The 13,453-nt window shown below is 37.2% G+C and overlaps 1 protein-coding gene across 1 annotated transcript in view; it reads left to right on the forward strand.

The window, feature by feature from the left end:
* The window catches only part of LOC102474570 (A disintegrin and metalloproteinase with thrombospondin motifs 12), a 75,293-nt gene that overhangs the window by 16,121 nt on the left and 45,719 nt on the right, over positions 1-13,453 (forward strand). The window contains exons 2-5 of the mRNA XM_027774889.1: positions 10,359-10,453; positions 10,805-10,978; positions 12,196-12,392; positions 13,288-13,371. Coding sequence (XP_027630690.1) covers positions 10,359-10,453; positions 10,805-10,978; positions 12,196-12,392; positions 13,288-13,371 — 550 coding nt within the window. The remainder of the gene's footprint in view (positions 1-10,358; positions 10,454-10,804; positions 10,979-12,195; positions 12,393-13,287; positions 13,372-13,453) is intronic.

Below are 13,453 nucleotides of genomic sequence, written 5' to 3' on the forward strand. Positions count from 1 at the left end.
TATATTGCCTAGTGGCTTAATCACACATGTTATCATCAACAAAAAATTTTCCATTTCTTATTTCATATATGTACATATATATATTTTTTTCCCATTTCTCAGCCTCTGTCATTTCCCACCCATGTCCCACACTGTCTCTGGTATCTACAGTTACTTTCCACTTTTTTTTTTCTTTCCTCACATTTTATTGATTCACAAAATAATTAATCTAACTGTATCATATTTTTTGACTTTTATATACTACCCTGCTCCCACAAACACATATTAAGTGAATGAATTTATATATTCATTCAACAAATCTTTAATGCTTGTTTAAACACCTCCAGGCTCTTTGCTGAGTCTTGAGCTACACAGATGATTGGGACACAATCCAATTCTTCTTTGTTGATGAAGCCTTCTCTCTCAGTGAGATGGCATTCAAAATGGGAAGCTGACCTAAGCTTAAGAAAATGAAATGAAACAGAGCTTGGAGGTAAGAGATTAATATTGATAAAATAGAGAGTTTATTTTTTAGCAATGGTTGTGTGTGTGTGTGTGTGTGTGTGTGTGTGTGTGTGTGTGTGCGTGTGTGTGCCTAGAATCCCAAGTGAATGGAGAAGAGATTGCAGCATGGCCATACCCCTGGGGAAAGATTTCTCACTTTTCCTCTCACTGTCTGTCTCCAGTGAGCACACTCACCCTATGGCAAACACTTTAAAAAAATTCACTGAGATTTATATAATGTAAATTTACCTTTTTAGCCATTCTACACATACAGTTCAGGGGCCTTAGGTACATTCATCTATTTATAGCTCCAGAACTGTTTTCACATTCCCAAACCAAAATTGTACCAATGAAATCATAACGCCCATGCCCTCCTTGACCCCCAGCCCCTGAAAATCACTTTTCTATTTTTTGCTTCTATGAATTCTACTACACTAAGTACCTCATGTAAGTGGAATCATATAGTATTTGTCCTTTTGTGTCTGGTTTATTTGACTTAGCATAGTGTCTTCAAGGTTCATCTATGTGGTTGGATGTGTCAGAATTTCCTTTGTTTTTAAGGCTGAATCCATTTTGTATAAACTGCATTTTGTTTATCTGTTCATCTATTTATGGACATTAAGTTACTTGTAAAAATAAATCTCTGCATCAAGATTTGCTGGTATCTATTCTCTCCCCTACCCTGCCCAAACTTTCTTGCTCCTGAAAAAAAAAAAAAAAAAGAATGGAAGACAAGTGATAAAAGTTACATAATTCTAAGGGCTACTCCCTTGTCACTTTCTCTAGTTCAAGGAAAGTTAGAAATAGTTCAGTTCAGTATTTGTGAGATTTAGAATCCTGCTTCAGAGCCAAACTCTGGCCACCATCAGCTTATGGGACTGGGTATCTTGGATTGTGACCTAGCCCTACATAGTCCAACTCTAGTTCTTTCTGTGAGCAATTTCCTCTTGCCACTGGATACTGCTGCCAGAACTTCCCGTATCTCTGCTCCTATTTTGGTCATTGATATCTTTGGGATATGGAGTATGCACTCCCATTCTGGCAGGTAACTCCTTCCCAGAGTGAGGTGGAAAGACAAGGAAAAGCACCACAGTCCCTGCCTAATGCTGGCATGACCTTCACCAGCATGTGGTGTCCAGTCTGGCTCATCCTGCATGAAGGAGGCCCAAGGAGCCTTTGAAACTTACGAAAGGCCCAGTATCCTGCCATCCTTGATGCTGTTTTTGTCTCTGATTGTAGATACATAATGTGCCCTACAATTATTGCTGTCTTCCTGAATTCCTCCTGCCCTGAGCTGCTTAGGACCAGCTCAGGATTTAGAATTCATTGAGTCTCATGGAGCCCAAATGAGTGTTTTGCAGGCTTTAGCTACTTCTAGTGTCTTTAGAGTAATTGTCTTTGTTACTGTCCCAAGGTCAGGCCCCAAAGAGCCCATGTTTGATGAATGAATAATGGAATTCAGATAAGATTCACTAGGATGTGAATACAGGCACTCTTCATGTAATGGTAGTTCTGTTCCTATGACCAGATGGGGATAAGCAAGCATCTTAAAGGTGGATTTCTTGTTGTGTGTCACAGTGCCATAAGGTATGTATTTCTCAATAGATATCATGCAATACCACACTACAATAATGTAATTATGTCCATAAAAAAATCATACATAAAATAAGTATCATAAAGTGACAAGATACGCCACAGCACAATAATACAAATCCTGTGTAATTGCTTTTCTTTATTCTTAATATGACTATAGGTACATAATAAAGTACAAATTTATAAACAAAATAAGTAGTCTTACATGATTGTGAACATTTCATATAGTGACTAACCATTGCAGGAACCGAAGACTGAAAAAGAGAATCCATAAGACTCATATAGACTGAAAAGGGAGATTTCCCCATGCTAGAAAACTGGTTGTAGTCTGAGTGGTCATTAAATAGGTCATTAAATGAGGAATCTCTGTATCCTATTTTCTTTCTTTTTTTAAAAAATTATTTATTTTACATTCATTCACTGAACATAACCATGGCATACAAAATGTGATTTCCCATCCAGAATATATTGCCTAGTGGCTTAATCACACATGTTATCATCAACAAAAAATTTTCCATTTCTTATTTCATATATGTACATATATATATTTTTTTCCCATTTCTCAGCCTCTGTCATTTCCCACCCATGTCCCACACTGTCTCTGGTATCTACAGTTACTTTCCACTTTTTTTTTTCTTTCCTCACATTTTATTGATTCACAAAATAATTAATCTAACTGTATCATATTTTTTGACTTTTATATACTACCCTGCTCCCACAAACACATATTAAGTGAATGAATTTATATATTCATTCAACAAATCTTTAATGCTTGTTTAAACACCTCCAGGCTCTTTGCTGAGTCTTGAGCTACACAGATGATTGGGACACAATCCAATTCTTCTTTGTTGATGAAGCCTTCTCTCTCAGTGAGATGGCATTCAAAATGGGAAGCTGACCTAAGCTTAAGAAAATGAAATGAAACAGAGCTTGGAGGTAAGAGATTAATATTGATAAAATAGAGAGTTTATTTTTTAGCAATGGTAATACAATCTTACCTTGGTCCCCAACAAGAATCACACCATTCTGACTCTTATTAAAAGGAAGCAAATTGCGGTCTCTTTTGGCGCTTTTCGCAAAAGAAAAGCGATCCATGACTGTAGGTACATAATGTGCCCTAGGATTATAATTGATGTCTCTTGAATTCTCTCTGCCCTGAATTTCTTTGTTGGATCTGTAATGTCCCAGAGAGCTAAGCAAAAGCAATGATGTGTACAGTGGCTTATATGATTTAGAAAAAAAATGCTTATAACACCAAAGGAAATGACAGGCTCTAATATTTTCTACTTTCCCAATGCATTTCTTTTAAAGCAAATACACTATTTTATAACATGGTAAGGCTGAAAATGAAAAAAAAATTACACAAAAATAGTGTAGATAGAAAACTTTGTAGAGCTACCATCCCTCCCAGAACGTAAACAAAAACTCCCCTCCCAGAATGTAAACAAAAACTCTGTATGAACAGCTCTAAAAAGATATTTTTTTTTCTTTCAATGTCAATAGTGGAGTGGGGCAAGAACATAACAAAATTTCTCAGATACAAAAAAAAAAAGGAAAGGAAAAACAATGATAATGCAGACCCCAAAGGTTAACCAAATGCTAAAGACATTGACTTCAGAGCCATGAGCTCTGAATTTTGAGAGTCCATGGTGGAGGACTGAGGACACTTCCAGAGCCCTAAGAAGGTGGAGAGCTGGAAGTATGGATAGTTGAGAAAGTTATGATGCATTTTTTTTTTTTTTTGGAGAGATTTTCACTGTAGGGCACGTGCGCTTGCCAGACAGAGAGAGACATAGAAACAGAAAGCGAGAAATCACCCCCCAGGGGGGATGGTCACGCCGCAATCCCTCCATTCTCCTCTCAGGATCTTGGGCATGCACGCACACGCGCCCGGTGTGAGTTTTAAGCCACCGGGTCCGGGACACGAACCACGGTCGACTACGTGTGAGTCCAGCGACATAGCCATTACGCTAACTGCTGGTTCCCAGATGCATTTTTTCATAGAAAAATGCATCATGACTTTTCCAATGACCCAATAGATGCTTCTCTAAAGCTGGAACTCTGAAAAATATCATTCTCAGTGAGAGAGTGAACCAACTAAAACCAACCAAAATATCCCACTGAGGAAGTAAAGAAATGTACCCATTTGTTCTAGATTCTGGGTGGAAGAGGGTTGTATATGCTAGCAAAAAAACAGAACCTTCTGAAATCTGAATAAATGTAATACATTGTCATGTAACATGTTATTTCTGTATAAAGTTACAGTGTTAGATGGAAAGAACCGAAGGTATAGACGTAGGTATATAAAAGGCCTGTATGTATGTAGACATGACCATATTTGAATATGCTCTCTTTGACCTTCTTTAAAAACAACTCCTGGTTAGCATGGAATTGTGTTGCTCTCTGCTGAAAGGCAAGACAGATGGATCCTCCAGGGTTCTGTGATGTATTTCTCTGATTAGTGCACTCAGTGATTTCTTTATTCTTGACTTTCAGCTTGTTTATTGCTGTCTCACTAAGTAACCATTGATTGATTAGGATGTTCATTTTCTGAGTCCTCTAGGGTATGGGAAGAGCTTAACCTTGGTTATATCCTGAAGTCAAGTTGTAAAGTGAAGTATGTTATGAGTGATGAATAAGGGGTTCCACCAATGAAGATAGCCAAATCCTAGTTTTTGCTTTTGTTTTACGACAGGGTCTTGCTATATTGCACTGTCCTGCCTCACCCTCGCTGAGTAGCACTCACCACCACACTTGGCCTTTAGGTTGGGCTGAGAATCAAATCCCGTGAGGTTCCAGTTTGAGGAGCACAGTGTCTTAGCAGTGTGTGCCACCGAATGACTCTTAGTATTTTTATTGACAGACATTCTGACCCTTTGTTAGTGGAGAGAGCAACACCCAGAATTTTCTTGTTTCATATAAAAATACACATGAACTGAGGTTCCCCATGAATACCATTTACTTCCCCTTTCAATTAAGCCTTGGGACCTTTATATCTCTTAAGAAAACTGACATAGACTCTTCACAACAAGAGTCAACATATGGCCTTTTTGAGCATACTATTTCTGGAAGCCATTGGTGAGGGATCATTCTTATTTTTGTGTTGACAGAGCATAGATACCAGGAGAACTCACTGTTTACACATAATCAACTTGCTAAACTGAAGGGACCAGTTCCATGCTACCACTAGGAGATGAAAGCCATCCATCCCCTGAGGCTAGTGCCTACAAACACAGAAGAGGGAGTTCATCATATCATTTAAGATTATATGTGTTTATTATGGCAGAAAGCTCCAAATGAGGCTTACTTATTTAAAAGGTGCTACTTAGTACAAGGAACTATTCTTGGTGGTAAGCCAGGGTTCTAGCTCCACAGTCGTTAGGAACTCAGCTCCATCTATTGTTTTGTATCTTGTTCTATCTTCATCAACATCTGACTTTTGCTTCCCATTCAAAGCAAGAAGGAGGAAGAAGGACCAAAGAGGACCGTTGTCTCCCTTTAGTTCTGAAAGTTGCAAGTTGCCATTCCCTTTGTAATGCCTTGGTCAGAATGTAGCTACAGGAAGGTTGACATTAAGCAAAGTATTAAAGTTCCTGAGTTATCCACCAAATCCCTAAATTAAAGGACACCATCTCAAGGTCAACAGAATTTTCTCAATATTTAAGCATGCTGGAACTCATTATCCACTTAGTTGGTTATATAGTTGTTTTTTTTTTTTTTTTTGTTTTTTTTTTTTTTTTTGTTTTTTTTTTTTTTTTTGTTTTTTTTTTTTTTTTTGTTTTTTTTTTTTTTTTTGTTTTTTTTTTTTTTTTTGTTTTTTTTTTTTTTTTTGTTTTTTTTTTTTTTTTTGTTTTTTTTTTTTTTTTTGTTTTTTTTTTTTTTTTTGTTTTTTTTTTTTTTTTTGTTTTTTTTTTTTTTTTTGTTTTTTTTTTTTTTTTTGTTTTTTTTTTTTTTTTTGTTTTTTTTTTTTTTTTTGTTTTTTTTTTTTTTTTTGTTTTTTTTTTTTTTTTTGTTTTTTTTTTTTTTTTTGTTTTTTTTTTTTTTTTTGTTTTTTTTTTTTTTTTTGTTTTTTTTTTTTTTTTTGTTTTTTTTTTTTTTTTTGTTTTTTTTTTTTTTTTTGTTTTTTTTTTTTTTTTTGTTTTTTTTTTTTTTTTTGTTTTTTTTTTTTTTTTTGTTTTTTTTTTTTTTTCTGTTGTTGTTGGTCTTCCTTCTGCCCTCAGCTGCCTCCTTCACATCTGGTCTTCATTGTGAGAAATGACTCATCAGCACATTTCTATCAGAGAGTAAAGAAGGGAAAGCATGTGTGTGGCATTAGATTTCAAATCATTGGAATTGCTTTTTATTACAACTGGTAGCAATGAATGAAATGGATAATTTAAAATAAAATGATAATGTGTCCAGTCTTGGTAATGTAATGCTCTGTGATATTGAGGCCACATAGAACAGGCTTGAGCGCATAGCCCAAAGTTTCCTTATAATGTCACACAAGTCTACAAGCGCATGTGTTGACTGGCTGAGGCTGGGGTTAGATTGCGGTATGAGGATCCTATTGTATGTAATTTTGTTTCTCATGGAAGATATATATATATATATATATATAATTAAAAAGTAATGACTCTAATTCTACCAATTCTATAAATTCTCATCTATCTCTGATTTTGATTTACTGCAAGGATCTTAAAATATCACTTTTACTTATACTTAGTTCAATTATGTTGTTATTTTGGGAAGTTTCATATGTCCAAAGTGATCCATCATTTCCTTCCTCCTTTTTGACATATTCTGAATGAAGTTAAGAACAGTGTCATACAGGACCACTCAGCCCTTGGGAAATACATTTTATTTTGATTTTTTTTTTCCAGGTGCTTACATTTTTGTTCACATCCCTCAGCCTGGGGAGTACTTGCTTTTGGCATCAACTGATTGCCAACACTTAGGCTCATGTTGCTTCACTTGTTTATCTTTAAAGGCAGCTGTTTTCATTTCAACAACGGCCAGTTTTGAGAAATGGATATCCTATTACCTAAGTGTAAAAATATCTTTGGCTCATAGAGAATGAGATAAACTTTGGTTTTGGAATGGAAATGAGCTTTCTTGTTGAGACCCATCAAATCTACACAAAGCTGGCCTGAAGAGCTGGACACTCTCAGCCGTTGTTACTGGTTGGTATGCACACCAGCACTGATATTTCACCCTGCTGGGAAAGGCATGATGTTTTGTCAAGTAGGAGGTCTGGTTGCACGTGTGGGGTAGCAGCAAACTACTGACAATTTCTGCATGGGCAGTGAAAGGGTGTGTTTGCTTAACACGGAGAACCCTAATGCTGAAGGAACTCCTTAGAGAGAGTGTCACTGGTGATTTGAAACTGGGCTATGTAGAATCAGTGTCAAAATCATCTGCCATACCACAGTGATCACAGCATCTCTGGAGTTTTTCCTCTTCCTTACTTTCTGCATAATTTCTGTTTGAAGAAAGGGGTTCTTGACTAAACTAAATAATAGAAGTAGGAATTCAATTTGGTTTCCTCATTGGGGAAAATGGAGAATTGCTGCCCAAGGTCACATGCGGTTCGGAGGAGCCCCACAGGAATAGGGAGTAAGAAGTAGTCAATGGTCTCACCAGCCTTAACATGTCCTCCTTTTTTCCTGTGCTCTTTCTAGCCTGTCTACTCTGGGTCCACAGCTTCTTCCCTGAATAACGCTTTTCTTGATTATACAAGAAAAACAGGACATTGTCTCCAGAAAGCTAGTAAAAAAGGTCACATCTTACCTGTTGAGCTTCTCCTAGACAAATGTCCTCTAAGATTTGCTGAGGACTGGTGTTACCTGAAAGGCTGACTCAGCTGGGTATTGATCCAAATTCTTATCCAGAAGATCTTCTAGAGCTGATCCTTTCCACTTCTCACATGAGAATTTTTCAGGCACAAGATGAACCCCACCCTCACCTCCATGCCACCAACTAAATGAGATTCAGTCTGACTCAGCTAAAATGCTGGTTCTGTTGCTTACCAGCTGTGAAATTTTGAACAAACCATTTAACTTCTCTGAGTCTCATTAAAAAATGGCAATAATAAGACTTACCTCATTCAGTTATTGTTAAAACCAAATGATAATTGATGGAATCCAAAAGAGTTTGACATAGGCCAGACTCTTGTTAGGCACCTTGATGATAGGTAGCTGTTAGTGTCTGTGCTGCTGTGTTGTTGCCCAGTGGTTATGTTTCAGGGCCCACACACACATAAGTGGCAAAAAGGTGCAAGTAAGGGTAATGAATCTCAATTGTCTAGGAACTTTAGACTGTAGGCTGAAGAAGATAGACTTGAGAAGGTCATGTTTAAGGAAACTGTACCTCAAACTAGGCTGCATCTAATTAGTAGCCAATTTCTAATTAGTGACCTATATTATTAGTCTGGGCAGAAACCTACCCTGTTTACCAGAAATCCAATAGGACATAGTACATATGAGAGAAGAGTAGAGTAAGGGTAAGAGGCAGAGCTTTGGACAATTCTCTAAGCAAAAGAGGAGCTTCCATAGCCTATCCTAGAAGCTGTGGGCATGTTGAAAAGCATTCCCAAACACACATGAAATCTTGTCATTTATAGAATCTTCTACTGTCTGTTCACTTTCCTTGCTATCTTGATCACTTTCTTAGGTGCTGGGTATAAGGCTATAGGAAATGTCCTTCCAGCCCTTTAGCTGCTTAAAGCCTCATTGGAGAGCCACTCAAGGATGTAGCATGAAATGACAACAGTGTGGAAAGTGCCAAAGTGGAGGTATAACCCAGAAGCTGTAGAGAATAGTCTCTAAGCAGCATAGAGGTGAGGAGGAATGTTCAGGAGCACATCACCTACTCTGCCTCAGAAAACTAGCTGACTTTGCCATCAAGCTTTGGAGATAAAGGCATAGTACTGGCTTCTTGTACTTTCTAGAATTGCTCAGCAGGCACGTTTCTCCTGTCAAATCTGCAATGACTCTTCAGGACCCAGCAGGGTCAGCCCATCAATATACAATCAGTCCTCTCTCTTAACTCATTCTCTTCAGCACCCAGTTCAAATCCTACCATGTCTGCAAACTTCTGCCACTAGCTGTAACAGGACTGATATCTCTCTCCTGAGGAATTGTGTGAAAGCTGATAATGACATTTTCTTATGTTCATGTAGTATTACAATTAGATTGGCTGTTGTGTAAGGACAATGGCCATGGCATTTACTGCATAAGGAGGGTAGAGGGGCATGTACTGCGAAAGCCCATTAGATAAATGTTGTTGCTGTACTGGAATCTGACAGACTCTGCTGGATCTGGGATCTGTTATTATGAGACTTTGGGAAAATTGCTTAATCTCTTAAACCTCAGCTTCTTATCTATACAATGATGATATATCAAGGCTTATTTTATGAAATGATTATCACAATAAACTGAGATATTGTGGTATGTGCTTATCATAGGACCTGAACTTTAGCAAGAACTTCATGTAGATTTTGTTGAAAATTTTAAAATACTTTTATGCATTTACCAGACCTTATCTCTCATTTCTACATTTCCTCATATATGACCATTTACTGAAATAACTTACCTGACCATTTGCTGGAAAAAAATGAATTAACTTGATGGACTTTAAAATGTCTTTTTCAAAAAAATGCTCATGTTAGCTAATTTGGTCTATTATAATAAAATGCAAATGATTGGATGTCTTAAACAGAAGTTTATTCCCACTGTTCTGGAGACGAGAAGCCCAAAAAGTATGGGAAGTGTCTTATCTGCTTCTTTTATGGACACTAATCCTATCTATGCTTGGGAATAATGGGACCTAATTACTATCTGAAGACCTTATCCCTGAACGCCAATGTATTGGGAATTAAGGCTTCAACATATGAATTTGCCAGAGGGAGGCTATATTAAACATTCAATCCACGGCAACTCTCCTTCTCAACATTGAGGGATAAAAGGTAGGAGATGGAGAATTTAAAGTAGCTATTCAGCCTGAAGTGCAGAATCCTGCTTCAAGTGAAAAGGCTGAGGACTGCAGTTTGCCAATTAAAGTGAGCATAGGCCTCCCTGAGGGGTCCAACACCCAGGGGAAAGACTCTGAACAGGTGTGGGCCAAGTGAAGGAGGAGACCAAGATACCAAGGACTTTGTGAAGACACTTGTCTGCTGGTCACCCCATTATATAAGGCCAATCTCTACCTGGCAAGGACAGAAAGGGATTGAGAGATGTTGGTTAGACCTAATCCATGTTGATAGGTTTCCTGTATTGAGCCCCTCTTGCTAATGTCCCTTCTAGAAAACACAAGTCCACGTTGGCTCAAGTGTGGCCGACTACTGGCTACAGATTTGAATGCAAGTTGTACATTCCCATGAGCTTCAGAAAAGAGATGAGTAGGTGATAGGGAAACTGAAATGGGTGCAGAGAGTTAGAACCCATTGATAAAATCTTTGGCAAGTTCTTAGGGTATTCATATTTCTATTGATACATACAAAGTAAGCAGAAAAGGAAAATTAAAAAAAAATTATCCTGCCACAAATAATGGTTCAATATCTTCCTATTTATAAATTTTCTTCCAAAAGTTACACAATTCTAGATTATTTTTAAAAAGTATTATCACAAAGTACAGTTTTGTTATTTACAAGTAAAGCTCACAATAATAGAATAATAGAATTCGATAGGGTGAACTTATTTAAGGCTATGATGACATTTTCATTTCTATATTATGTGCTCTAACTTTGCAGACAGTGAAATTGAAGAATCAGGAAGGGCCATACAGCAAGTCAGTGGACCCAGCTCCACTATTGAAATGGCACTGGGGGAGAAGGGAAGATATGATTTAGTTGTTGCAATTCAGTGTCTGAGGCAGGGCTCCAGAAGGGGCCTTCTAGATACTGCAAGACCAGCACAAATGAGTGGTAATTGTGGGTGACAGAGGGTTAATTCAGTACAGGAAAGAACTTCCCAACAAAGCAAGATGTTCTGCATTGGCGAGCAACCCCATCACCCCCACTCCAAGTATTCAGGTAGAGGCTGGATGGCCATTATCAGAGATTAGGAAGGAGATATCTGCTCCAGTGGTAGAATTCAAGGGGGCAGAAGAGGGAGAAGCAGGAAGTATGTGTCTTCCTCACAGGAATCTTCAAAGACTGAGAAGTTGCCAGCCCAGGCTTCTTTCCTTACTCACTGCCCTGCTCAATTCATCTTTCCCAATTCTCTAAGACATTCTGAGCCCATTAAAACTATTTACCGTTGCCACCACTTCAGTTAAGCATTTGCCCCCCAATGTGTGATGTAGCACTTTATTCCATTTTGGCTTGTATAGATCTCTTTCAAGTTAGGACATGTTCTCTAGTTATAGCATTTTGGGATGTTTGAGAATGAGCCTGTGCATCTTCTTTCCAATTTTCTTCATGATTCTATAGTCTCTTTTATTGTAGATTCAAACCATGATCTCTTTAAGTCTTTTTCATAATAAAACCTATTAGGCACTTTGGTACTGTACTCCTCTGCATCTTTTCCAGCTCTTTATAATTTCATGATGTAGGATACCCTGGACTTTCTCTGGATTTTCTAGCTTATATATACTACAATTTGATGTTTGTTTATCCCAAACAAAGTGTGGCATATGTGAAAAATGCATGATTTTAGGGCATAGAAAATCTTGGATCTTCCGTTGATCAGACAGGCTTTGTGACTTTGGGAAAGATATTTAACCAGCCACTTCCAGCATACATTTCTACATTTGCAAAATGGAGATAGCAATATTTACCTTCAATCTTTTTGAAGATAAACAATTTGGCATTTAAAAGCTGAGTATACTGTTTTGAAGAGTAGATGCTGAGAAATTTAGAGGAAAAGAAAAAGTTCCCATTCTTGATTATAATTTTCAATAGCGAAAGACAGAATTTAATTAGATAATTATTTTAAAGAAGTGCTTTTGAACTTTGAACTAATGTGAGTTATCTTGTTTGTATTCATTTAATCTATTTCAGTGTGTATTTAAGAACATTGAATTTATATGTTTTTAAACATAAAAATAACTAAACTTAGAACCTTGCATATTTATAAACATAAGTACATAGGTTGTGGGAGGGATCTAGAATTCACCCACTATCTTCTGTTTAATGTTTAGATAGTGTTGACACCTCTCAGAAGCAAGAGTTATGGCGAGAGAAATGGGAGAGAAACAACTTGCCAAGCAGAAGCCTCTCTCGGCGTTCCATCAGCAAAGAGCGATGGGTGGAGACATTGGTGGTGGCTGATACGAAGATGATTGAATATCATGGAAGTGAGAATGTGGAGTCCTATATCCTCACCATCATGAACATGGTATGCCAAGCTTCATGCGAGGAGGGGCATCTGGTGATTAGAAGGCAATAGAAATGCTCACTCCCACCATCACCAGTAAAAGAAAGACTTTTAAAAAACATACATATAATATATACAGGACCTTCACAAAGCTCATGAAAAATGTGTATTGTGAAAAAACTATGCATGGATAGAAAAAACTATACTTGGATATTTTTGCACCAAAATAAACTATAACTCCATTTTTTTCACAAATGTTTAGAAGTCCATATACATGTGCATGTGTGTGTGTGTATGTGTGTGTGTGTGTATAAATGTTTTTTCTCTCTCTGCCTAATGAATAAGGGTAGAAACTCAGGACATACCAGTTTTCCTCTTTAAAATATGCATCCTGGGAAAAATTTGTAACATATCACTTACATATATCTACTAGATATTTACTGTATTTGCATAGCTACTGTTTTGGGGCTGACTATATACTAGTGTACAAATGAGTAAGAGCAAAGAACTAGAACATGATTTTCTCAAGGTCGTTAAAGCTAAAATGGAAATCACATTAATGACCCATAATTTCATGCTTTCTCTTTACATATTGTAAAGAGAGGGTATTAGTCCTGTTAAGTTAGGAAAATGTATTTGCCTGAGTAACTGATAATAAAAAATGGGAAGACCCTAGGCTAGGGAAAGGGCCAAGAAAAGAAAGACTTCAACCCCTCAAGCATATAATCATCCTGAGAGATTATCCTTAAATTCCATAATGTGGATTGGGCCATGGACATATTTCATTCTTTGTTCCACCAAAAATTCCCAGTCTATAAGATAATCTTTATTTTAAATGCATTGCAATGTTACTTCCCCCTCTGGCATTTATGTGTTATCTATTTATATGGGCTTAATGGTTTCCCTCTTACTCCAGGTCACTGGGTTGTTCCATAACCCAAGCATTGGCAATGCAATACATATCGTCGTGGTTCGGCTCATTCTACTTGAGGAAGAAGAGGTAAGGAGTAGTTTTCCCTCCACTCTCTGTCCTGTGTCCTTACCCTTTAACCCCCTTTATTCAAGAAAGCTCTTGCTAGACA

Source organism: Tupaia chinensis, unplaced genomic scaffold (genome assembly GCF_000334495.1).
Source record: "Tupaia chinensis unplaced genomic scaffold, TupChi_1.0 Scaffold000489_1, whole genome shotgun sequence".
In the NCBI taxonomy this organism is placed as follows: Eukaryota; Metazoa; Chordata; class Mammalia; order Scandentia; family Tupaiidae; genus Tupaia; species Tupaia belangeri.